The 25,477-nt window shown below is 46.4% G+C and overlaps 1 protein-coding gene across 1 annotated transcript; it reads left to right on the top strand.

Annotated features, from left to right (window-relative positions):
• The first annotated feature begins 4,954 nt into the window (after positions 1 to 4,954).
• LOC114469177 (noelin-like) lies at positions 4,955 to 12,205 on the top strand. Its single transcript, XM_028456407.1, has 7 exons — positions 4,955 to 5,104; positions 8,028 to 8,177; positions 8,477 to 8,632; positions 10,094 to 10,313; positions 10,497 to 10,603; positions 10,719 to 11,099; positions 11,191 to 12,205. Exons 1-7 carry the CDS (start codon positions 5,069 to 5,071, stop codon positions 11,470 to 11,472), a joined length of 1,332 nt encoding a protein of 443 aa, XP_028312208.1. The 5' UTR covers positions 4,955 to 5,068; the 3' UTR covers positions 11,473 to 12,205.
• Positions 12,206 to 25,477: the final 13,272 nt, after the last annotated feature.

The following is a 25,477-nucleotide window of genomic DNA, read 5'->3' as shown; positions in this document are numbered from 1 at the left end:
ATAATAAAATAAAATACAATAATAATAATAAGATAATAGTGCAGTAGTGCATTGATGAGTAGTGCAGGTGAACATTTAAATTAAAATATTATGTCCATGAACATTCTCAGTTATGTTTAGTTCCATGGTTATTTCACAGTAACAGAAACAGGTCTGACACCCTATGACTGTTTAGAGTTGATCAGAGTGACAGCCTGGGGGAAGAAACTGTTTTTATGGCTGGTAGTTTTGACGTACAGTGATCTGTAGCATCTGCCGGAGGGGAGGAGTTTAAACAGATTGTGTGCAGGGTGGGAGGGGTCTGCAGTGATGCTACCTGCCCGTTTCCTGACCCTGGACAGGTATACTGTAAGTCTTGGATGGAGGGCAGATCAACACCAATGATCTTTTCTGCAGTGCTGATTATCCGTTGTAGTCTGTGTCTGTCTAGTTTGGTTGTAGATCCAAACCAGACAGTGATGGAGGTGCACAGAACAGACTGAATAATGGAGGTGTAGAACATGATTAGCAGCTCCTGGGGCAGGTTGAACTTCCTCAGCTGACGCAGGAAGTATGACATGGGTCATATGTAGCGTGTGCTCTGATTTTGTGTGACCCCCAAATCAATTCCCCAAAAGTTGAAATTTAAGTTGTTTATTTGACACATTTAAGAAAAACTGAAAATGAAATACAAGGAAATAAAAAGGGACTGAAAAACATTCAAAAAACACACAAAACGACAACAAAATGACGACAAAACACACAAAATAACTCTAGAGATGCACAGAACGACAAAGAGCACAAAATGGAACAAAATACACACAGAATTGCAAAAAAAAAATCACAAACACAAAAAACATTGCAAAAGAGAGACAAAAGGACAGAAAAATGCACCAAAAAACAAAGAAAATCAACAAAACAAACTAAATATAAAAAACCAAAAAAGACAACAAAAATGAAACCAAAGAACAGAAAAATACATAAAACATAGACATAAAATGTAGAAAATGACTCCAAAAAACACAAAATAGCAAGTAATTTAGAAAAAAGCCTTTGTCCTTTTCTGCATTCTTGCTCAGATTAATCAATATTCTTAATGCTGTAATGCTGTGGCATTTTAGTTTTTTATTTTTTGACTGTAATGCTGTTTAACCTTTATACCTAAATGGACTAAGAGGGCAACAGTCAGACTGTGAGTGGTTCATTGCAGCTCTGGTAGAAAAGTGGTAGGTTTAATGTAGTTTTATGTCTTTTTTGTGAATAGTGTTGAAAGTTGAGCTCGTTTCAAGAATAGCTTCTTCTTCATCTAAGTCAGGGGTCACCAACATGGACCATGTGAGGGGCCCTCAGCAGCTCTAGTCACTATTGAGCTCCATCTAAAATCTGATTTACTTTCCAGAAATCCAAATTTTACATGTTTTACGATTAGTTAAAAGTTGTTTGCTTGTAGCTAGTAAAATAGCAACATGGGGTTTTCTATGAATTGTCGGAAATGAAACAATTGAAAAAATTAGGAGAAATAAAGTGTTGCATGTTGAAACTTAAACATTTCCAACATTTTAAGTGTCTGCTATTCTTCCTTATTATCGTACCCTCTAATTAAAGTGAAACCTTGAGAATGTAGTATTTAAGAAGCTCTTTTCTAACTGGTTGCCCTATTATGTAGACTATTCAGTACCTTTGAAGTAGCTCACAGTTTCAGAAAAGTTGGTGACCCCTGATCTAAGTTGTATATTTTAGCTCCATGACTTTGATCAATGTGAGAGGAATTGAGTAGACCCCTTGGTATCATTGGTGGCCCTCAGGGGAATGCTAATGCTGTGTGGTGGTCACTCACTCTTCAAGTGTGAACGCCCTCCAGCCTCTGTCCAGCTGTTTCAGCTCTGTAATGTCTTCATCTGTCAGACTGAAATCAAAGACCTGCGAAAAGTTGCATCATCAGTGGTGATGCTTATCCTGGTCCTCAAGAGCCACTATCCAGCATGTTTTAGATGTTTCCCTCTTCCAACACACCTAATTGGAATGATTAACTCATCATCAAGCTCTGCAGAAGCCTGATAACGATCCTGGTCATTTCAATCAGGTGTGTTGGAGGAGGGAAACATCTAAAACATGCTGGATAGTGGCTGTTGAGGACCAGGATTGGCCACCCCTGGTAGGATAAAGATTATTCAGCCTTTGAATCCCATGAGAGATCACTCTGTGTGTGTGTGTGTGTGTGTGTGTGTGTGTGTGTGTGTGTGTGTGTGTGTGTGTGTGTGTGTGTGTGTGTGTGTGTGTGTGTGTGTGTGTGTGCGCGCGCGCACGCGCACGCGCTTTGTCGCTCTTTGGGATGACAGAAACTATCTGCTGTATGTGGTACCTTAGCAACACCTGGAAACATCTGTGTTAGCCCAACAATGTGTAGGCTACACTGTACAGCTCTATGAATGTGATATAGACACACCTGTGCAGTGCTGCGTCTGTGCTTCTTGGCTAAGGCTGAAACCACAGGATCCTCCAGGAGTTTGTGTGGATCTGTTTCTCCTCTGAATCTGCAGCAGAACACCGCTATGGGGTGCCAAGTGTAAAAATTGAGTATGAAAGTTTTAGCTAACTCATTTTCATTATTTATCTCACTTTCCTCATATTTAGCACATTTTCCTACATTTAACACAACATTTAACCACATATATAGAGGTAAAAAAAAAGCATTAAATCTAAATATCTAAATATAAATGGTATAAGTTATATCTAAATGTTAAATCTACTGTATATCTAAATCTGAATGTGATGTTATATCTAAATGTTAAATCTAAATCTAAATGTTAAATCTAAGTCTAAATGTTAAATCTTATACATAAATGTTAAATCTAAATGTTAAATGTTGGGTGGGAGCAGTTTTGTGTGTCTCTGCTTGTGCCTTGGTTAAGGATCCAATGGGCGGGGTCAATTGTGCGAAACATTTAAGTTCCACATTTAGATTTAGATTTAACATTTAACATTTAGATTTAACATTTAACATTTATATATAAGATTAAACATTTAGTCTTAGATTTAACATTTAGATATAACATATAACATTTAAATTTAGATTTAAAATTTAGATATAGATTTATCATTTAGATATAACATATACCATTTATATTTATATATTTAGATTTAATGCTTTTTTTTTTTTACCTCTATATATGTGGTTAAATGTTGTGTTAAATGTAGGAAAATGTGCTAAATATGAGAAAAGTGAGATAATTAATGAAAATGTGTTAGCTAAAACTTTCATACTAAATTTTTACACTTGGCACCCATTAGTCAGAGGAACAGTAGTGAGCGGGTTACTAGAGGCTCTGTGTGTGATCCCTCTGCGTAAGAGCACCTTCAGTCAGTCCGCCTGTTTCGTTAGAGGAGCCAGAGAGTGGAACTCACTACCAGACTGTTAAACATCAGAGCACATACAAACCACCTGAGGGGACGGCGAGTGAACAATTACACTTGCCATAATTAACTGTGAGCTGTCATGTTTGTATGCTTTGTTTATCCTGTGAATAGTGTTTTGTTTAGTTTTTTTCCCTAATGGTTCAACTTATTGTTACTGTTCTCTTGATTTGGTTTTTTTAACATGTATGTTTGTCATGTTAATGTATTTTAATGTATTTTATTTGCTTTTTTAACATCATGGCCAGGGGACTACAGATGAAAAATAATGTCCTTGGCTAATTCTGGCTTTTTTATTAATGTTTAATCATGTGTTTTATTAAATTTCACTGTTCACTATTGAAATAAACTAAACTGAAACTGAATTACACAACACAATATGCACAAATATAACATCACATTTTACTCACTTTGAAACACTCAACTCTTCCCCACCCCTTCCATTTCCCTACCTTGACTCTTTCTTTCCTGTTTCCTTCCCCCTCACCTCGGTATAATACTGCCCTCTATTTTTATATTTTCTCTTTAATAAAGTGTTTTTACCCTTCGTTAGGGAGGGCTGGTGATGGTCACAATTATGTAAGAAAATAAATTCATTTATTTAATTGCAATAACAAAACATTGCATTGCATTGCTGTCTTAAAAAGATTGCACTTCTTGTAGTGTTGATCTTTGACAGCATGTGTAGACAAAAAAAAAAGAAGATCCTGGTTGGTGCAGATTTCACAGCTGCGTTTAGGAAAGAAAGATTATTAATGGATAAATGCAATCCTTTCAATTACCGATGACATGTTCATAGAATGATCCACCTTTTATTGGCAGGTCATTTCCGAAGAAAACTGATTGGTCAGGAGGTGGGAATTTTGTACTCATTTAGAATTTCATCCACTTCATAACCTGGTCCTGACCATGTGTGTTCAGCCTAACTTACCATGGTGATTTAGCCCGGTAAGAAGTTAGTCTGCGTTCTAGTACGCCACACACCAAATAAATCCTGGAAGTTAGAAAGAGAAGAGGAAATCTATCTTCAGAGGACAGGCCGTAAATCATTAATTACATGAACACAATGTTAAGTTTATCTACTTTATTCAGTGTTTTTCACTCCATGGTATGTGTGTATGTGAGTGTGTTCCTCCTGAGACTCACACACTCTCCCACTCTCTGATGCTGGCAGATATAGTGATGCTGTTTCCATGGCAACCCCACAATGATTAATTTAGTCTTCCATTTTCTGCTGCTGCTTCTCGTCAGGCTGATGATCCAGAAATGTTCTAAATGCTGCAGCCTTCCTGTTGTTTGTGTTATTGTGTGCCGCTTTCTCAGATCCTTTGTGTGTTTGAACAAAAGTCAGCTTTAAGGCAGTGCTCACTTAGACCTGAGTGTGTTTATTAATATCTAACACACACAGTGCCATTGGAGAGCTCCACCTCTTCCTGCTGCTTCACAGATTTGTCCACCAGCCGGGCTGTGAAAACTCACACACACACACACACACACACACACACACACACACACACACACACACACACACACACACACACACACACACACACACACACACACACACACACACACACACACACACACACACACACACACAATCTGAGTGGGAGGATCTAGTTTCCACTCGGCTGCTTTTTGGTGTCACTTTAGAAGGAGGACGAGGACGGAGCTGATGGAGGAGCTGAACGTGTGTGTGTTGCTGCTGATGGTGAGTCCCTTCTCTTCTTATAATAACATCTCCTCACATGTGTTGGTCTTCTTCATCCTCTCATACGTACACCTGTGGTCACATGTGGTCACAGCAGCACCAATAACACATCCTGTGTGTGTGTGATCACATGCAGTGGAGCAGCCTGTAACGCTCAGTGGGATCATCATACTGGTTCGTACTGGTTTCTACTGGTGTGTCAGCTGCTCTCCCTCCAGGGTTGTGTTCCACAAAGCAGGCTATGTAAACTCAGAGTAACTTAAGCCTGAATTATATGAGAGCTAAGTGGACCTCTGAGTCAGTCACCATGGTAACAGACCCTGCAAACAGGTTTACTATAATTTGTGCCTTGACTCCTCCCACTACCATTCACTTCATTCCAAGTCAGATCAATCAATATCAAAGCTTAAACATCTAAAACGACTGAAGGTAACTGATGGAGAACTCAGTGATTTTATTCTTTTAAATTATGACCTAAATTCTGCTGTGACCTTATTTGCCTAATTTACCAGTCTATCATCATCATCCTCATTTCCCAAAAAGAGGTTGAGGGTATCATACGCAAAATTAAACCCTCCACATGCACTATGGATCCTTTTCTCACTGCCCTGATAAAATCAAATATCTCTGCTATCAACCTCCTGATCACCAGCATTATTAACCAGTCCCTTCAAACCAGCCATGCCCCATCATCCCTTAAGATGGCGATCATCAGACCCCATTTCATAAAAACAACCTTAGACCCAGATATCCTCACACATTACAGGCTCATATCAAACCTCTCGTTCCTGTCCAAAGCTCTGGAAAAAGCAGTCGCAGTTCAACTTATAGAACATCTGGAACAGAACCAACGTCATGAAAAATTCCACTCTGGCTTTCGATCAGCACAGGGACTGCCTCAGTTAGAGTTTTAAACAATCTACTTCTGGCAGCTGTTTGCTGCATTCGACACCGTTGACCACAACATCCTCCTTCAACGCCTACACCACACTGCTTTTCATTCTAGTTACGCCGTGGAATGGTTCAGATGTTACCTCAAGGACATTTCAGAATATGTGGCCCTTGGGAAAGCTAGATCCCGTATCCACTATTCCACCTGTGGAGTCCCCCAAGGATCAACCCACGACCCGACCCTTTTCACACTTTACAAGCTCCCCCTTGGCCATTTCATCAACAGACATGGACTTTCTTTCCACTGCTATGCCAACGATACACAACTATATCTGAAAACGGACCCCTTTACCTCTGTCTCTATCGCCTCACCATCTCCACCTGCACTCACCACCTGCCAGAACAGTTCATTTAAAGTGACGCATTGCCTCCCATGTTGTTGTTTCTGTTTACATTGACACATAAACATGTGCATCGCCATAGGTCTGCAAAAAACTTCCAACTCCATCAGGGTTTGAGCTGTTGTCATGGTAACTTGTGCTATCAGGGCTTTTTATGCTCAGAGTTCATTGAAATAATGCAGATCAGCTGATACTCGAGAGTTCAAGGCAAGGCAAATTTATTTGTATAGTGCATTTCATACACAAAGAAACTCAATGTGCTTTACATGATCAAAAAGTGCGACAGAAAACATTTAACAGCTTAAAAATCAATAAGAACATTAAAATCAGCAGTAAAACTTTTAAAATCAAATTTAAAAGTTCAGGGACAGACTCAGAGTTAGTTGAACCTGGTACCTGGAACAGGTTTACTCTGTGATGATGATCACTAAATATATACTTCTTGTGGACTTTGAACCCTGAAAACAAACTCCAGGATGCAAACAGAGCAGGAGAGCTCCGCCCACAGGTCAGCACTTCACCTACATCTGAAGGACACAGGAGCTTCTCTGAGGACGAAGTACCCCTGACTGCAGTCCACAGTTCGGGGCGGAGCTTAGCGCTGCTCGACATTGGCATGCTATTGGCTTTGAGTCCACAGTTCGAGGTGGAGCTCAATGCGACATGCTATTGAGCTGTGTGATTCTCATACAGTTAAAAATAATCAACCTCAAAATAAGTAAATCGTGCTATATAAATAATATTATATGTTACATAATTCTATAGGCATATAAAATAGATATGGTTAGAGTAAGGGTTAGGGTTAGGGTTAGAGTAAGTCTGAAGGCGATTGATTTATTCAACGTTGAGCACCGCTCCGAAAGTCGAGCGCCGCCCCGGACTGCAGACTGCAGTTAGGGGCTTCTCTCATGTTCACTACTGTCACCTACTGGACCTTCAACCTGGGCAGGGTTGCAAACCAGCGGAAAACCAAGGGTTGACACTTAAACTGGTTTATCGCTGGTTTGCAACCCTGCCCAGACTGCAGTCAAACACAATTTAGAAAATGCCTCAAGAAGCATGCTTCAGTTGAGGAAACTAGACTAGGTGTTCTGCCTGGATCATCTCAGTCTGCAGGAGAAGACCCTGACTGCAGCCTGCAGTTCGGGGCGGCGCTCAACATTCAATAAACCACGTTCAGACTTACTCTAACCCTAACTCTTACCCTAACCCAACTCACAAAACCCTTTTGGATGAGTGGCACAAGGAAGAGGGGAACACGAATAACAAGTGTCGGCCCGTGCCTGCCTTTGATTCCCTGTTCAACTGGGGGGGGGGTCCTCAAATCCTCCCAGGGAGGTCTCATCGAGAAAACACATTCCTTTACCTAACCCAAACCAAATCTATTTTATATGCCTATAGAATTATGTAACAAATAAAATGTAAATTATATGTTACGATTTACTTTTTTGAGGTTGATTATTTTTAACTGTATGAGAATCAGACAGCACAATATCATGCCAATGTTGAGCAGCGTTGAGCTCTTCCCCGAACTGCAGACTGCATTCAGGGGTACTTCGAACATGAATCAAACACTCGCTTTCCTCTGCGGGCGGGGCCTGTGGCTGACCTCTGACTTCCTTCTCTCTCAGGTGGGCTTGTGTGCCCCCGAGGAGGCATGGCAGGTGTACAGCTCCGCTCAGGACTCCGTGGGTCGCTGCGTGTGCACGGTGGTGACGCCGCAGCACAACGTCTGCTCCAGAGATGGACGCACCAACCAGCTGTTGCAGCTGCTTGACAAGGTGAGACTCACCTGTGGGGGGCGGAGCTTACAGGACTATATGTGACACGCCATGAGAACACCAGGACCATGTCAGCCAGTGGGCATTTGAGTTCTTAATTCTGAAGCTTTCACATGATGTCACACACACAGAAGTCAAAGAATGTTTGAAGAAGTTGTGGCAGTTTGAATGTTGGTCGTCTCCAAACTACAGAACAGAGAAATTGACGATGATACTGATGACAATGATGGTGATGGTGATGATGATGATGATGATGATGATGATGATGATAATGATGATGATGATGATGATAATCTCAGGTGGGGAACATGAGCCGCTCTCTGCTGCTGTTGGAGCAGCGTACACACAGGGACCTGCAGTTGGTGGAGAGGATGGAGGAGCAGCTCAGAGGGGCGGAGCAAAGGTTCAGACAAGTGGAGGATGGACAGCACAGCGCCACCGCTCGGCAGTACAAGGTACTTCGCGCACACAGCTCACATATACATGACTGAACATGCTGAGCCTGCAGCTGAGTACTGGCTGGTTTAATGGAGACAGTAACACTACAGTATTAAACCAACTGGTCATCATATTAACTGGTGACTTCAGATGTCAGTCATCAGTTAACACAGACACAATTTTGAACAGAACATGTTTGCAATTACAACTTCTTTGATCCAAAGCCACGTCCAATGTGAGCAGTGAGGGTCGCATCCCACAGTGATGGACCAGGATTAAAACCAGTGCCCCATTGGTTACAGCTGGCTTCATTAACCCTTACACCACCATTTTAACTCCATCTGATCCTCTGAATAAATCCTGCTAATATCAGTAATAAAGTGTGTTTCTAATATTTAATGTAACGTGATATAAATCCATCAGTTTACAGAGACATGTCTGAACACCAACATTTGAAGATGTTCTCCTTCATGTTCACATGTATCTGAGCATGAGTTGGAGATAAACTCATCCATAGGAAGCATTTGGGAAGGATCCTCACTGATGAAGCTGCGTCACTACCATATATGGTAATTTTCCATAAGCAGAGCAGAAAGGAGTGAAAAGTAAAAGGATGAATTTAACGTTAGGATGGACAGAATAATGTCAGATATTTGGTGGAGGCACTTTTTTTAATTTATTTACGTCAGACAAAGAAATAAAACAATAATTCACAAACAAAGCATTTCATGAGTCAAAAAATGAGCTTTTCCACTTTCTTTAGAATCATCATAATGTGACTTCTGACCCTGACCTCTGACCCCTGACCCTGACCTGTGACCCTGTCTGTGTTGTAAATGTCATCCTAACGTATACTCATACTAAGTGTGACATGTAAATGAGTATGTAGTGTGTTCACATTAGATAGTATCAAAAGATTGATAAGTGAGAAATACCCGGTTGTATACTATATGGGGACATTTTTTAAGTGTGCATGGTGGGCACACTCATACTCAACCGTCCCATTATGCATTGCAAGCTGAAAAGCATCGCTTCTTGTCTTCCATTATTTATTTTCTTTTCTGTTGTACATAGGGCTCTTATTTTGAAGTTAACAGAAGGTTTAGTCAGTAGCACAATGGAGGGTCTCTGAAAATGTGAATTGTGTATACGTGAGTTTTATGGATCAACGGAGCACATGTTGATATTCTACTTGGTCATTTTCTTACTTAAAATGCTTTCAGAACTTTCAAACTTGGAGAATCAGTGGAGATATTTAACCTCAATGTGCTTTAGGTTTTTGTCCTTGTAGGTTCCAAATGCATCTTGGGAAACTTGGAAATATTCTTCAATGGGAACGCTCATCATCCTAATCATACTTATAGTATCTAATAGACAGTATATATTCATTGAGTTTGTAGTGGATAGTGTGTTATTGAGACATTTACAACACAGGCCCTGACCTGTGACCTATGACCTCTGACCTGTGACCCCTGCAGGCCATGAAGTCTAAGATGGAGGAGCTGCGCCCACTGGTGCCCCTGCTGGAGAGCTTCCGGGCAGAGGCGGTGCTGGTGCAGAGCTTTAAGGAGGAGTTGAACAACCTGAGCCTGTTACTAGGAGAGCTGCAGCACTCACTGGGCGGACTGGAACAGCAGCAGCTGCACAGCCGGGTGCTGCACCTGGAGGAACGGCTCAGGAGCTGCATGCAGAGGCTGGGTGAGACAGAGCCTCCTAATTAGTCCTGATTGGACAGAGGACCGGAACACTTAGCCACACCCTCTCCCCCACAAAGCAGAAGGCAGCACACACATTGGTTATACTGGTTCACCTTTTTGGACTGGTTATACTGGTTATACTGGTTTAGTGGTTATTGTGGTCTTTGACCTCTTTCTCTTGCAGCCTGTGGGAAACTGACAGGAATTTCTGAGCCAATCACCATTAAGACATCAGGATCAAGGTTTGGCTCATGGATGACTGACCCATTAGCCCCGCCCACTGACACCCGGGTCAGTCTCACACACACACACACACACACACACACACACACACAGATGCACACCCTTCTGTCTTCACACATTTCAACACAATTTTTGAAGTACCTGAACCTGTCTGTCCCTTCAGGTCTGGTACATGGACGGTTACCATAACAATCGTTTTGTGCGGGAGTACGCGTCCATGTGGGACTTCATGTCCTCTGATAACTACACATCTGTCCGTCTCCCTCACCCTTGGTCGGGGACGGGTCAGGTGGTCTACAACGGCTCGCTGTACTTCAACAAGTTCCAGAGTCACACGCTGATCCGCTTCGACCTGCGCTCCTCCCTCATCCTGCGCTCGCGCCAGCTGGACTTTGCCGGCTACAACAACATGTACCACTATTCGTGGGGGGGACACTCGGACATCGACCTGATGGTGGACGAGGGCGGGCTGTGGGCCGTCTACGCCACGCACCAGAACGCAGGAAATATTGTGTTGAGCCAGCTGAACCCTGACACGCTGCAGGTAGGATTACCCACTACTCCAAGTACTTCCAGTACAAAAACCTTTTTACATTTGACTCAGTCTGTATCGTTTGTGACTGTCTGTCCCTCAGGTCATTCGTAGCTGGATGACCAACCATCCTAAGCGCAGTGCTGGTGAGGCCTTCATGATCTGTGGGACGCTTTATGTCACCAACGGTTATTCAGGAGGAACTAAAGTTTACTACGCCTTCTCCACCAACTCGTCCACCTATGAGTACATAGACCTGCCCATCAGCAACAAGTACTCACACCTGTCCATGCTGGACTATAACCCCAGAGACCGAGCACTCTATGCCTGGAACAACGGCCACCAGGTGCTGTACAATGTCACGCTCTACCACATCATACAGTGACTCTAAGCCCCGCCCACACAGCTCCTATACCACATCATACAGTGACGCGTAGCCCCACCCACACAGCTCCTATAGTTCATCATACAGTGTCCCTTAGCCCTGCCCACACTTGTCATTGGTTAGAAACGTTCCTGCGTCTCTGGGTTTTGATTCTTCTTCAGAAAAAGGAAAATCACTTTTATTCACAGCATTTATAACGTTTGTGTTTTTTTGTCCAAATAATGAAACACTTTGACCACTCCCACTCCAGGTTTAACACACCATGTGACCTAACGTCTCTGAGTCAACCAATCAATCGGTGTTTGTGGCCAATCAGAGAAGGTTGAGGTTTTTGCTGAATGTTTTAAATGTAAAGTGAAGGCTTGCTTTTTATATTTACACACATAAAGAAAAGGTTTTGTCTTCGTTCTGAACTCTTTGTATTCTTCATGAACGTTGTTCACACTGGCTGCGACTAAAGTATGAAACATTTAATGAACTGCTCTTTAATACTCTTTATAATGTTTTCTATTGTTTTACAGAAAAATCTCATTTCAAACTAATGTGTGCGTGCGTGCGTGCGTGCGTGTGTGCGTGTGTGTGTATCTGTCAGACACTATTTTCTTCTTCCTTGTTTCTTACCCGAATGTGACTCCACCCACCTGTGAGCATGTGACAGCTCTCTGCTCTGTGATTGGGTGATGTGTTTGATTTTTTTTTTCACTTCCTTCTTCAATAAACGACTGTCACATGACTGAGCTTTGATTGGACACACCTCACAGGTAAACACACAGTAGATGAACTACTGTATAACAGAAACACACACAAGGACTCCTTCAGTTAACCCATCCTCTTCAAAATCAGACACACATAAGCACTCACTTATTTGAACAGGTTAGGTGACCTCACAACCTTCAGGAAACTGCATTCCCGTCAGTGTGCCATGTCTACAAAACCCTAACTTGTTCAGCAGAACTGTCATATGTCTTTAAAAAAACAGACCAGATTTGAAGAATGTAGCATTCAGAGAGAGTTTAGACAAAAAAAATCTGACCATAAGAAAAGAGAGGAAAAACTCCTCCTAATACTGGTGCTAACTTGATGCGAGCACCTAGGTTAGCACCAGTTCTTTCTGTTTCCACTGTTATGGCAATTATTATATTAATCATCATATCGTCAAATGTGTGTTCATGTGTACAATTTGTCATGTGTTAATACACAATGACTGCATTATATCGTTGTGCTTTTGAACAGAGACGTTGCTCCTTTGCTGAGTCATGTTAGATGAGATTATCCGCAGTACAGACCAGTGCCAGTGTAGCAGCACTAGGGTGCTACTAAAAGTCGTGGTTGGAGATGGCTCCCCAGGTCCAGCTCCTGAACCCCTTACCTCTCAGTCTGACCAACTACAGTCAGAGGATGAGCTGTTGAGTGAAGAGGATATATTCGCTCTGAGACAAGAGGCTCCGCCTGTACATTACTTTCAAACTCCTGCCGTGACCCAGACACCATTGCCATCTGTCACAGTGCCAAGACCCCTAAGGGACCCTGCTGGCAGGACAGAACAGCCATCTGCTCATTTGGCCGTTCCATCTTCTGTTCCGCCAGATGTGGGTGAGCCAGCTGTGCAACGTACGGGACGGTTGACTGCTGGACAACATTCAAATGTCTATCACCTCCCCAGACCCATGGGTGCTGCAAACTCAAGCGTAATGTCAAACTCTGTTTCAGCTCTCTTTTGGGCTTGGTGCTACTTTTTCTCATTGTTGGGACAACGATGCAGAAAGGGGGGTTAGATTGTAGCAGCACTAGGGTGTCTGCAGACAAAATCCCATCTGATTGGTCTCCTTGTTGGGCGGGCAGTATAAAACGGGAACACTGGGTGTCATTTCCTCATTGCACTGTCAGCTTGGGGACCCGCCCACTTCCCGGTTTTCCGTCGTGAATCGCTCTCTAACCACCAGAGGAGGTATGATTTCAGCTGCATGGTAATAGTTATGATCGGCAGCCCTTCTCATGCTGCTTTTCTTTCCTGTAGCTTTGGGTTTTTTGCTGCATTGGTGCCCGTGCTCGCTCTCCGTGGTGCTGATGTGCACTTGCCTTCCATGTGTGATGCTTTTGAAAACTCTGGGTTACCGTTGTGTACGCCTCTCCTTGCTTCCTGCTCTACTGGTGCATGCTCTCCTTCAGTGCTTGTGACATCGCCTGAAAGGTATGCTTACGGTGGAATGTGTTTTTTAGACCCCACGATTGACGGTACTCCTTTATGGGCTGTTTTATTGTCTAGCTGTGTGCGCCCTCCTCGCTCTCTGCTGCGCCGAAGCGCATCCGCCTTCAGCCTCTGACAGGTACACACACCCCATGTCTGCTCCCGCTGTCATTAATTTAAATATTATGTCTAAATAAAGGTTTGTGTGACAGGGTTGTTTATTGGAGTGAGTTTGAGACCACTGCTGCTTTGCTTTGCTTTACTTCACGTCGCTGCTCTGCTACACTGAATATCTGTGGAACTGTTTGTGAGTCCATCTGCCGTCTTTGTGTCCCCGTGCTGGGGGACTGGACTTCCCCGTGACTCATTCCGATGTGTACCTAACTCTGACCGCCCCCCCATGCCACACCTGTGGCTACCTGTTTGAACTGATATCACATATCTTTGTATAGTATCTACGTTTAATAGAATTTGATCTGTTTATTGTCTATTTACTCGTTTTATATTTTGCATTTCAATTCTGCTTACATCAACCCATTTAGTGTACTCTTTTATTGTTGATATTAAGCTGTTATTTATCTTTTGTAAAATATTTGTTTAACCTCTGGTTTGTTATGTCAGTTGCTGAGAGCCAATAGTGGTGGTCCTGGTGGAGGGTTGTCGTGTGCTGCGCTGTGTAGTGCTTGTTTCTTGTCTCCACGTGTGCCTGAGTGTGTGTGAATTTGTCACCTTTTAGGTGTGTATTGTCTTGAAATTTCCCACTTTGTACCATTGTTTCCACGCTGGTAAGCCTCACTGGTCATTGTTGTTAATTTGCTTTTGTTTTATAAAGACTGTTTTTAAAATATATTTTTGTGATAAACATGTTAAACTGGGAACACGTCTGAAGCTCCTTTAATCAACGGGCCTGAGTGCCTTGGGTTATACATTTATTATTTTGTCTGCAAATCATTAAGTACTCTATGTTCTTTTAAATATTACTATTTCCTTGGGTGAAACTCCCAAGGTGGCGTTGTCATTACTAATAATCTCTCCATTTTGCCACACTTGGCGTTAGTCGACAAGACTGGTTTTTGAGAGCAAAGACGTGTGTCCCAGTGTTATTTTTGTGTTAATCAGTTTAACTTTTCCTGTCATTTTAGGCACAAGCAAAGCAGCAGCAAGGCCTCCTGTGGATGCGTAGGTGTTTTTTGCCGTTTGGTAAGCAGACGTTCAGTTTTCCATTTCCTGCGTGTCTCGTATTACTGTTTTGGCATGGAGGGAGAGATGCAGGAGTTGAGGGACTTAGTTGCCCAGTTACGTGCAGAGAATGAGAGGCTGCGGCAGGAGCAGCCCATGCCCGGCCCTAGCCTTCAGTGCCTGCTGCGTCCCTCTCTGCTCAGGCTGTGGTTAGTGCACCCTTAGCAGAAAGACTGGTTCTTGTGCCCAGGGACCGGAAGTGTCCCATGTTTAGGGGAAGGATAGGAATAGGATTAGCCGAGTGGATTGAGGAGGTTCTGGCGTGTATACGAGCTCGTCACTTGTCTATGTTCGACCAGGCATTCTTTTTGTATGACCATCTTGAGGGAGAGGCATGTGATGAAATGAAATTCCGTCCGAGTGCTGATCGGTGCAACCCGGATAGAATAGTTAGTATTTTACAAGAACTTTGTGGTTGCACTGAATCATATGTGGCACTACAGGAGGCCTTCTTCTCACGACGTCAACAAGACGAGGAGACGCTGCAAGAATTCTCTCTAGCACTAATGAGTCTTATGTCACAAGTAAAACAGCGCGCACCTAATGACATGCCAAATGCAGAGTTTTTACTACGTGATCAGTTTATTGAGCATGTCAATGACAGTGCCCTTCATCGCAAGTTAAAATGATCTGTTCGTGGACAGCCGGGAGCAGACGTTTTGGTGGTCCGAGCTGAGGCAATTAGGTGGGAGAATGAGGGTTTAACGGCAAGTATGAGGGGTAGGAGCCATTCAGTCCCTTCGGTTCTTGGCCTGCAGTACAGATTAGAGGGTGTTCCCCAGGCGGGTTCTAATTCACCCCAGAGGTCTGAGCTATGTGAGGTACGGGAGATGCTAAAAGTTCAGCAAGAGCAGCTCCACCAACTGACCCAAAGCATTTCTCGTCTACACAATCCCCTACCGCGTAATGCTCGTTGCGTCGTGAAAATATTATCTGTAGGAGGTGTCATCAGACTGGCCATTTTGCAAGGGAATGTGATGGCATACGGGCCCCTTCAGCTCAGCATCTGCTTGGCCCCACACAGGCTAATGGACAGCCTCATTATTTCCAACCGTCGGAAAACTAGCGCCCGCCGAATTGCAGAGCCAGAGTTTGGGGGTGCAGGAACTAGTTGCGTGCATTTTGAGGGAGCTTCTATGCTCATGTCATCTTGTCCCCACTTGACTGTTAGTATGAGTGGTGTGGAGGTCCCCTGCTTAAGGATCCATGGTATCCACAGTTACAGAGAGCTTTTTCCTCCAGCACTTTGAACCTTGGGGTCGAGACAGACTTAGTTCTTGCCATTGGTTGCAGCTTAGAGCTGCCAATGGTTTGGCTATCCCCTATGTTGGTTACCTAGAGTTAGATGTTCAGCTATGTGATAAATCTGTGACTAGGTGTGGGATTTTGGTGGTTAAGGACTCCCCTGGTAGCACGCCTGACCTGGTTCCTGGGGTTTGAGGAATTAATATAATTGACAGATGCTATCATGAGCTGTTTCGCAAGCACGGATTAGCACATTTTGACCTGCCTGTAGTGTGCAAGGCACCAAAGCCCATGCTGCATGCACTGCAAAAGTGCCATCAGGTCAGTGCGCGGGCCCCTCAGCAGCCCTTGGGAAGAGTTGAGGTGCGTGGCAAAGGAACTAGTGGTATCCCTTCTTGCTCAATAAAAGTTGTGGCAGCTACATGTGCCGAGAGGTTTTCAGACGCCACTGTGTTGTTTGATCCTTCAGCGACTTTTTGCGGGTCTGCTTGTTTCCCCTTCCCTAGTTCAAGTGGTTAGGGGTACTGCATATATCCCATTGTAAATGTAGGCTCGAAAAATGTGCAACTCTATCTTCAAACAGTTTTAGGCACCTTGGAAGAAGTAAACATGGTCAGTTTGCCCCCGGGTGTTTCTGAGGTGCCATCTAGGGTGGCTACAGTTTCAGCTCAGTCGGTCTCACATTCAGTGCTGGAGCAGATACAAACAGTTAAATGACAAAACGAGAAAGGATGCTTTCCCCCTTCCCCGCATTGAGGAGTCCCTCGATGCATTGACGGGTGCCCACTGGTTCTCCACTTTGGACCTTGCCAGTGGGTATAACCAGGTGCCAGTGACAGAGGCAGATCGGCCTAAAACAGCCTTTTGTATGCCGTTCGGACTTTTCGAGTGGAACCGCATGCCTTTTGGGCTTTGCAGTGCTCCAAGCATGTTCCAGAGACTAATGTAGCGCCTTTTTGGTGATCAACAGTGCCAGTCTTTGCTCTTGTATCTTGATGATATTGTGATGCCGTCCCGGACGACGGGATTGTGATTCCTGCCTGCCACAACTCCTTTACTCCTATAACACCATATATACCATATATATATAACACACCATCAAGCAACTGGAGAATCTCCATACTTTTTAATGTTTAGTCAGGAGCCAAGACTCCCGATTGACTTCTTGCTGGGTAGGGTGACAGAACCAGTTGGCGGTGAAGTCAATAGGTGGGTGCAGGAACACCAGACTAGTTTACAAGTAGCCTTTGAAGGTGACCTTGAAAGGTTGAGAGCAGCTGCAGAGCGGAGAAAGCAGTATCATGACCAGCAGGTCCGGGATGTTTTGCTGGAAGTTGGCCAGTTGGTGCTCCTGCGTGACTTTGGAAGGAGAGGGCGCTGCAAGATCCAGGATCACTGGAGCTCTGTGTATCAAATTCTCAAAGCACCACAACAGGGGGGCTCGGTGAACACCATTGCACCAGAAGATGACCAGACCAGAGCTAGAAATGTCCATCACACACTACTAAAAGTCGTGGTTGGAGATGGCTCCCCAGGTCCAGCCCCTGGACCCTTTACCTCAGTCAGAGGTTTCAGCTATCTTTCGGCCTTGGTGCTACTTTTTCTCATCGTCGGGACGACGATGCAGAAAGGGGGGTTAGATTGTAGCAGCACTAGGGTGTCTGCATACAAAATCCCCTCTGATTGGTCTCCTTGTTGGGCGGGCAGTATAAAACGTAAACGCTGGGTGTCATTTCCTCATTGCACTGTCAGCTTGGGGACCCGCCCACTTCCCGGTTTTCCGTCAAGAATCGCTCTCTAACCACCAGAGGAGGTATGATTTCAGCTGCATGGTAATAGTTATGATCGGCAGCCCTTCTCATGCTGCTTTTCTTTCCTGTAGCTTTGGGTTTTTCGCTGCATTGGTGCCCGTGCTCGCTCTCCGTGGTGCTGATGTGCACTTGCCTTCCTTGTGTGACAGCTTTTGAAAACTCTGGGTTACCGTTGTGTACGCCTCTCCTTGCTTCCTGCTGCACTGGTGCATGCTCTCCTTCAGTGCTTGTGACATTGCCTGAAAGGTATGCTTACGGTGGAATGTGTTTTTTTGACCCCACGATTGACTGTACTCCTTTCTGGGCTGTTTTATTGTCTAGCTGTGGCTGTGTGCGCCCTCCTTGCTCTCTGCTGCGCCGAAGCGCATCCGCCTTCAGCCTCTGACAGGTACACACACCCCATGTCTGCTCCCGCTGTCATTAATTTAAATATTATGTCTAAATAAAGGTTTGTGTGACGGGGTTGTTTATTGGAGTGAGTTTGAGACCACTGCTGCTTTGCTTTCCTTTACTTCACATCGTTGCTCTGCTGCACTGAATATCTGTGGAACTGTGTGTGAGTCCAGCTGCCCTCTTTGTGTCCCCGTGCTGGGGGACTGGATGTCATGTCCTCTACTTCTGGCATCTCCTGAAGTGGTCCGTTGGCACCATCTGGTGGTCTCCATGCCTCACTGTCCGGACTACTCACCTCTAATCTTCAGGATTGCTTCCAGCTGCGGCGGGGAGTGGTCTCCCCACCTGCAAGTATTCACACCACTACTTAAGACACTGGCAGACCACAAACCGACGCCAAACCATAAAACATTGCTCACTCAGACCCTCTCCGCCGCTGGGATCCCTTCTGCCTCCTTCATCTCTGGAATCTCTCTGCTCTCTCCACCCTTCAGCTGGTTCCTCCCCACTCCTGTGCCAGGCTCCTTCCTTTCGTCTGTGTTGGCTGCAGCTCGAGCGTCTCAGTGTTCCTGCCCATTCGGGGTTCAGAGGTTTTCTTTTGTTAGTTTTTGCCCTTTCTTAGCTTATGCCTTTAGGCCTAGAATTTTGGTTTCGTCAGTAGTTTCCTGATTGTTCTTATTTAACCTTAGTATTAGGTCTCCCTCAGTTTGCTCAGCACTTCCTTAGTTCTCCACTACCCCACTTAGGGCGCTGGTTGGTTTTATGTTGAATTCTGTTTTGTGAAATAAATCAGTTACTTGTATTTGTGCCTCCTGTTGTGCTGTCTGCGCTTGAGCCTCAGTTCTGTCTCGTGACAGTATGGTTTGGCCATAATGAGCTCAGCAGATCGCACGACAGATGAGGGCTCAGCCGCTCATCAGGCTGTAGTTAGTCATGACGCAATTCTAGGCCGGCATGAGGAGCTACTCAGGACTCTTGCGTCTAGCGTTAATGCTTTAATCAGTCAAATGTCTCACCTTACTGGTCAGCAGTCCGTGTTAGCATCTTCCATAGCTGCGTCAGGTAGCCAGCCTACCCCCACTAATGCCCACGAGACGACGGTTGTAGGTTCTCCCTCGGCTCTGGCCACGGTAGGCCGTGAACCCACGGTTCCGGTTCCTGAGCGCTATGCTGGGGATCTCGGTTCTTGCCAGGCCTTCCTGACTCAGGTTTCACTCGTCTTTGAGTTACAACCGACTTCCTACGCGTCCGATAGGGCTAAAATCGCATATCTAATTGGCCTTCTACGGGGACCTGCACGGGACTGGGGAACAGCTGTGTGGGAGAAACAGGGGGAGGTCTGCTCCTCCTACTCCCGCTTCTCTGCAGACATGAGGCGCGTCTTCGATCACCCAGTTCGGGGCCGAGACGCTGGAGATCGCCTCATGGCCTTGAGGCAGGGGGCCCGCAGTGTTGCAGAGTACTCCGTGGAGTTCCAGGCCCTTGCAGCTACCAGTGGGTTCAACGATCCGGCCCTCCAGAGGTCATTCTATAGGGGACTGTCCGAGGCTCTGAAGGATGAACTCGCCACCAAGGAGGAGGTGGCCAGCCTGGAGGCCCTAATCTCCCTCGCCATCCGGCTTGACAATCGGTTGAGGGAGAGGCGCAGAGAGCGCTCACACTGGAGGGACTCAGCACCCTCCCGCCGACTGAGTCCCACTCTCCAGTCTGCTACGCCCGCACCGTTCCCTGAGGCTGCCCCCGAGGCCATGGAGGTTGGTAGGATCAGTGGGGCACCGCTGACTCAGCAAGAGAGGGAGCAGAGGCGGGCTACTAACACCTGTTTCTACTGTGGGGGTTCCGGGCACTTCATTGCTTCCTGCCCCAAGAGACCAGCAAAAGAGAGGGCTCACTCGTGACGGGGAGTCTACGAGTGAGCCGGACTGCTTCCACCTCCCCTCATCTGCTACAGCTACCCGCCACACTCAGCTTCCAGAACCACTCACTTTCTGTGACCGTGCTGGTGGATTCTGGGGCCGAGGAGAACTTCCTTGACTCGGACCTCGCCAGGCAGCTCCACATCCCATCGGTGCCACTGGATTCTCCCGTGGAGGCCCGTTCTCTCAACGGCCTCTCCCTGGCCACGATCCGCCGGAAAACAGTTCCTGTCTCCCTCCGGTTAGCAGGTAACCATCATGAAACACTAACCTTTCACTTGATGGAACATTCTCGCCCACAGTTGGTGCTGGGGCACCCCTGGTTGATTAAACATAACCCCTCTATTGACTGGTGCGGCAGCCAGGTTAAGTCCTGGAGTACTGGGTGTCATGCTAACTGTCTCCGTTCAGCCCCATCCCCTGCTCCTGTAAATCCCAAGCCAGATCCTCGGCCTCCAGACCTGTCCGGCGTTCCTGAGGTTTACCATGACCTAGTTCCAGTCTTCAGTAAGGAGGATGCCCTATCCTTGCCTCCTCACCGGCCCTACGACTGTGCCATCGAGCTCCTGCCCGGAGCCACCTTGCCCTCTGGCCGTCTGTACAACCTCTCGAAACCCGAGCAGGCCGCCATGGAGACTTACATTAGGGACGCCCTGGCAGCAGGTATCATTCGGCCCTCCACTTCTCCGGTAGGTGCGGGATTCTTTTTTGTAAATAAGAAGGACGGGTCCCTGCGACCCTGTATTGACTTTCGGGGCCTAAATAATATAACTGTGAAGAACAAGTACCCTCTACCTCTGATAAACTCTGCCTTCACCCTTCTCCACGGGGCCAAAGTGTTCTCCAAACTTGACCTGAGAAATGCTTATCATTTGGTGAGAATAAGAGAGGGAGATGAGTGGAAGACGGGTTTTAATACCCCCCTGGGACACTTTGAGTACTTAGTAATGCCCTTTGGCCTCACGAATGCCCCCGCCGTCTTCCAGAACCTGGTTAACGATGTGCTCCGGGATATGATTAACCGCTTTGTGTTTGTCTACATAGACGATATCCTGATTTATTCCAGAGACCAGGAGGAACACGTCAGCCATGTCCGCTTGGTTTTGGAGCGCCTGTGGAAGAACCGCCTTTTTGCTAAAGCGGAGAAGTGTGAGTTTCACGTTACTACTGTATCATTCTTGGGTTTTGTCATCTCCCCAGGACGTGTTATGATGGATCCGGCCAAGCTATCGGCTGTCACCGAGTGGCCCCAGCCAGAGACCCGGAAACAGTTACAGCGTTTTTTGGGCTTCGCTAACTTTTACCGCCGCTTCATCCGTGATTATAGTAGGGTGGCAGCCCCTCTCACAGCCCTGACCTCCACCTCAATCCCCTTCCAGTGGACCCCCAAGGCCGAGCAAGCATTCCAGTCCCTCAAGGTACGCTTTACCTCTGCTCCTATCCTTGTTCAGCCAGATCCCCACCTTCAGTTTGTGGTCGAGGTGGATGCCTCGGACTCCGGGGTTGGGGCCGTGCTCTCCCAGAGGACCCCATCTGACCAAAAGCTGCATCCCTGTGCCTTCTTCTCTCGCCGCCTGACCCCAGCAGAACGGAACTACGATGTGGGGAACCGGGAACTGCTGGCGGTCAAGCTCGCTCTAGAGGAGTGGCGTCACTGGCTGGAGGGGGCAGAGCACCCATTCATTGTCTGGACGGACCATAAGAACTTGGAGTACATTCGTTCAGCCAGGAGATTGAACTCTCGGCAGGCCCGCTGGGCGCTGTTTTTTTGTCGCTTCCAGTTTTCCCTCACGTATCGCCCGGGGTCCCGTAACATCAAGCCGGATGCCCTGTCTCGTCAGTTCTCCTGCGACGAACCCTCTGGTGACCCAGAATCTATCCTTCCCCCTGCTCGTCTTGTCGCCTCTCTAACCTGGCAAGTGGAGGATCAGGTCCGTCAAGCACAGCCCCAACAGCCAATCCCAGGTAACTGCCCGCCTAATGTTCTCTATGTTCCTGAGTCTGTGCGTACCCAGGTGCTCCAGTGGGCTCATACCTCTCGCTTCGCCTGCCACCCTGGGGGCTTCCGGACCACAGCCATCCTGCGGCAGAGGTTTTGGTGGCCCTCTCTCGAAAGAGACACTCGGGACTTTGTCGCCGCTTGTCCCACCTGCTCCCGGGGCAAGACCCCTTATAGACCCAGCTCGGGCCTCCTTCAACCACTCCCAGTGCCCACTCGGCCTTGGTCACACATCGCTGTAGATTTCGTCACGGGGCTACCCCCCTCTGGAGGTAACACGGTCATCCTCACCATTGTTGATCGTTTTTCCAAAGCAGCACACTTCGTCGCCCTTCCCAAACTCCCCTCAGCCAGGGAGACGGCATCCCTCCTAGTTGACCACGTCTTCCGGTTGCACGGGATACCAGCAGACATTGTCTCGGACCGGGGTCCACAGTTCATCTCCGGAGTCTGGAAGGCCTTCTGCGCTGCTCTAGGAGCCACCCTCAGTCTCACCTCTGGCTTTCACCCTCAGTCTAATGGCCAAGCGGAGCGGGCCAATCAGTCTCTGGAGACGTACCTCCGGTGTCTGGTCTCCTCCAACCCCACTTCCTGGGGTGAGCATCTGACCTGGGTGGAGTATGCACACAATTCACAGATAAACTCTTCTCTGGGGATGTCTCCTTTTCAGTGCTCCCTCGGCTATCAACCTCCGCTGTTCCCCTCCCAGGAACAAGAACTCTCCGTTCCCTCTGTACAAACCTTCGTCAGTCAGATCAAAAGGGTCTGGGACAGGGCCAGGGCCAGACTTATACAATCAACTGAGAGGATGGAGCGGCAGGCCAACCGCCGTCGCTGCCCGGCACCAACCTACTCTGTGGGCCAACGAGTCTGGTTGAGGGCCAAGGACCTCCCTCTGAAGGTTGAATCCAGGAAGCTAGCGCCTCGGTTCATCGGCCCCTTCCCCGTGGAGAGGATCATCAGTCCGACAGCGGTACGTCTCACCCTTCCCCGAACTATGAAAATTCACCCCACGTTCCATGTCTCGCAGGTCAAGCCCTCCAGGGACTCCCCCCTGGCTCCTCCTGTTCCCCCCCCCCCCTCCTCCCAGGATGGTGGATGACTCACCCGCCTACTCGGTTCGGCGCTTGCTGGATGTTCGCCGCAGGGGTCGCGGCCTCCAGTTTCTCGTGGACTGGGAGGGATACGGGCCTGAGGAGAGGAGCTGGGTCCCCCGCAGTCGGATCCTTTGCCCAGACCTGATCAGGGACCTCAAGCGGCGGCGTCCTGAACGTTTTGGTCGTGCGCCTGGAGGCGCACGTAGGAGGGGGGGTACTGTCATGTCCTCTACTTCTGGCATCTCCTGAAGTGGTCCGTTGGCACCATCTGGTGGTCTCCATGCCTCACTGTCCGGACTACTCACCTCTAATCTTCAGGATTGCTTCCAGCTGCGGCGGGGAGTGGTCTCCCCACCTGCAAGTATTCACACCACTACTTAAGACACTGGCAGACCACAAACCGACGCCAAACCATAAAACATTGCTCACTCAGACCCTCTCCGCCGCTGGGATCCCTTCTGCCTCCTTCATCTCTGGAATCTCTCTGCTCTCTCCACCCTTCAGCTGGTTCCTCCCCACTCCTGTGCCAGGCTCCTTCCTTTCGTCTGTGTTGGCTGCAGCTCGAGCGTCTCAGTGTTCCTGCCCATTCGGGGTTCAGAGGTTTTCTTTTGTTAGTTTTTGCCCTTTCTTAGCTTATGCCTTTAGGCCTAGAATTTTGGTTTCGTCAGTAGTTTCCTGATTGTTCTTATTTAACCTTAGTATTAGGTCTCCCTCAGTTTGCTCAGCACTTCCTTAGTTCTCCACTACCCCACTTAGGGCGCTGGTTGGTTTTATGTTGAATTCTGTTTTGTGAAATAAATCAGTTACTTGTATTTGTGCCTCCTGTTGTGCTGTCTGCGCTTGAGCCTCAGTTCTGTCTCGTGACACTGGACTTCCCAGTGACTCGTTCCCACGTGTACCTAACTCTGACCGGCCCCCCAAGCCACACCTGTGGCTTCCGGTTTGAACTGATATCACATATCTTTATATAGTATTTAAGTTTAATAGAATTTGATCTGTTTGTTCTCTGTTTACTCAGTTTATATTTTGTATTTTATTTCTGCTTACATCAACCCATTTAGTGTACTCTTTTATTGTTGATATTAAGCTGTTATTTCTCTTTTGTAAAATACTTGTTTAACCTCTGGTTTGTTATTTCAGTTGCTGAGAGCCAATAGTGGTGGTCCTGGTGGAGGGTTGTCGTGTGCTGTGCTGTGTAGTGCTTGTTTTTTGTCTCCACGTGTGCCTGAGTGTGTGTGTATTTGTCACATTTTAGGTGTGTATTGTCTTGAAATCCCCCACTTTCAACCATTGTTCTCACGCTGGTAAGCCTCAGCACTGGTCATTGTTGTTTATTTAATTTTGTTTTATAAAGACTGTTTTTAAAATATATTTTTCTAATAAACATGTTCAACTGGGAACACGTCTGAAGCTCCTTTAATCAACGGGCCTGAGTGCCTTGGGTTATACTTTTATTATTTTGTCTGCATATCATTAAGTACTCTATGTTCTTTTAAATATTACTATTTCCTTGGGTGAAACTCCCAAGGTGGCGTTGTCATTACTAATATTCTCTCCATTTTGCCACACCAGCAACAAACAGTATCTGCTGAAGGCCTCATACCAAAAACTCACATTCTTTCACATACACACACAGATAAGCTACATCTAATCAAAGCCAAACTCAAACTCACATGTAGACTCACATGCAGATACACACACACACACACACACACACACATACTCACTCACATTCACACCACACACACATACAGACACACACACCATCTGACGCACATACACTATCAAGACAGATATCATTGCTCCAACGTCTCCACTGTTGGGAGCGTCTGACTCCCTCCTTTTCTTTGATCAGGGTGAGACTTTTCTCTATCAGTATAAAGTTTAAGCTGTGGAACTTTTCAGTAGTTGCTGGCTGCTTGCTCTTCCTACAGGATGGAACACTCTTTTTTGTACTCTTTTCCATTTAGTTTATAGTAAATCCTTTTTTCATAAAATCATCATGCTTTGACTGGACTTCATCATTCAACCAGGGCACAAATCATGTCTCCAAATGAGGTCAACTGCAAATTTGCCGTGACACCACCAACAAAGCACCGGCTCCACGAGCTAAAATA

Source organism: Gouania willdenowi, chromosome 9, assembly GCF_900634775.1.
Source record: "Gouania willdenowi chromosome 9, fGouWil2.1, whole genome shotgun sequence".
Classification (NCBI taxonomy): domain Eukaryota; kingdom Metazoa; phylum Chordata; class Actinopteri; order Blenniiformes; family Gobiesocidae; genus Gouania; species Gouania willdenowi.
The sequence above is the reverse complement of the archived record's forward strand: the minus strand, read 5'-3'. Positions and strand labels throughout refer to the sequence as shown.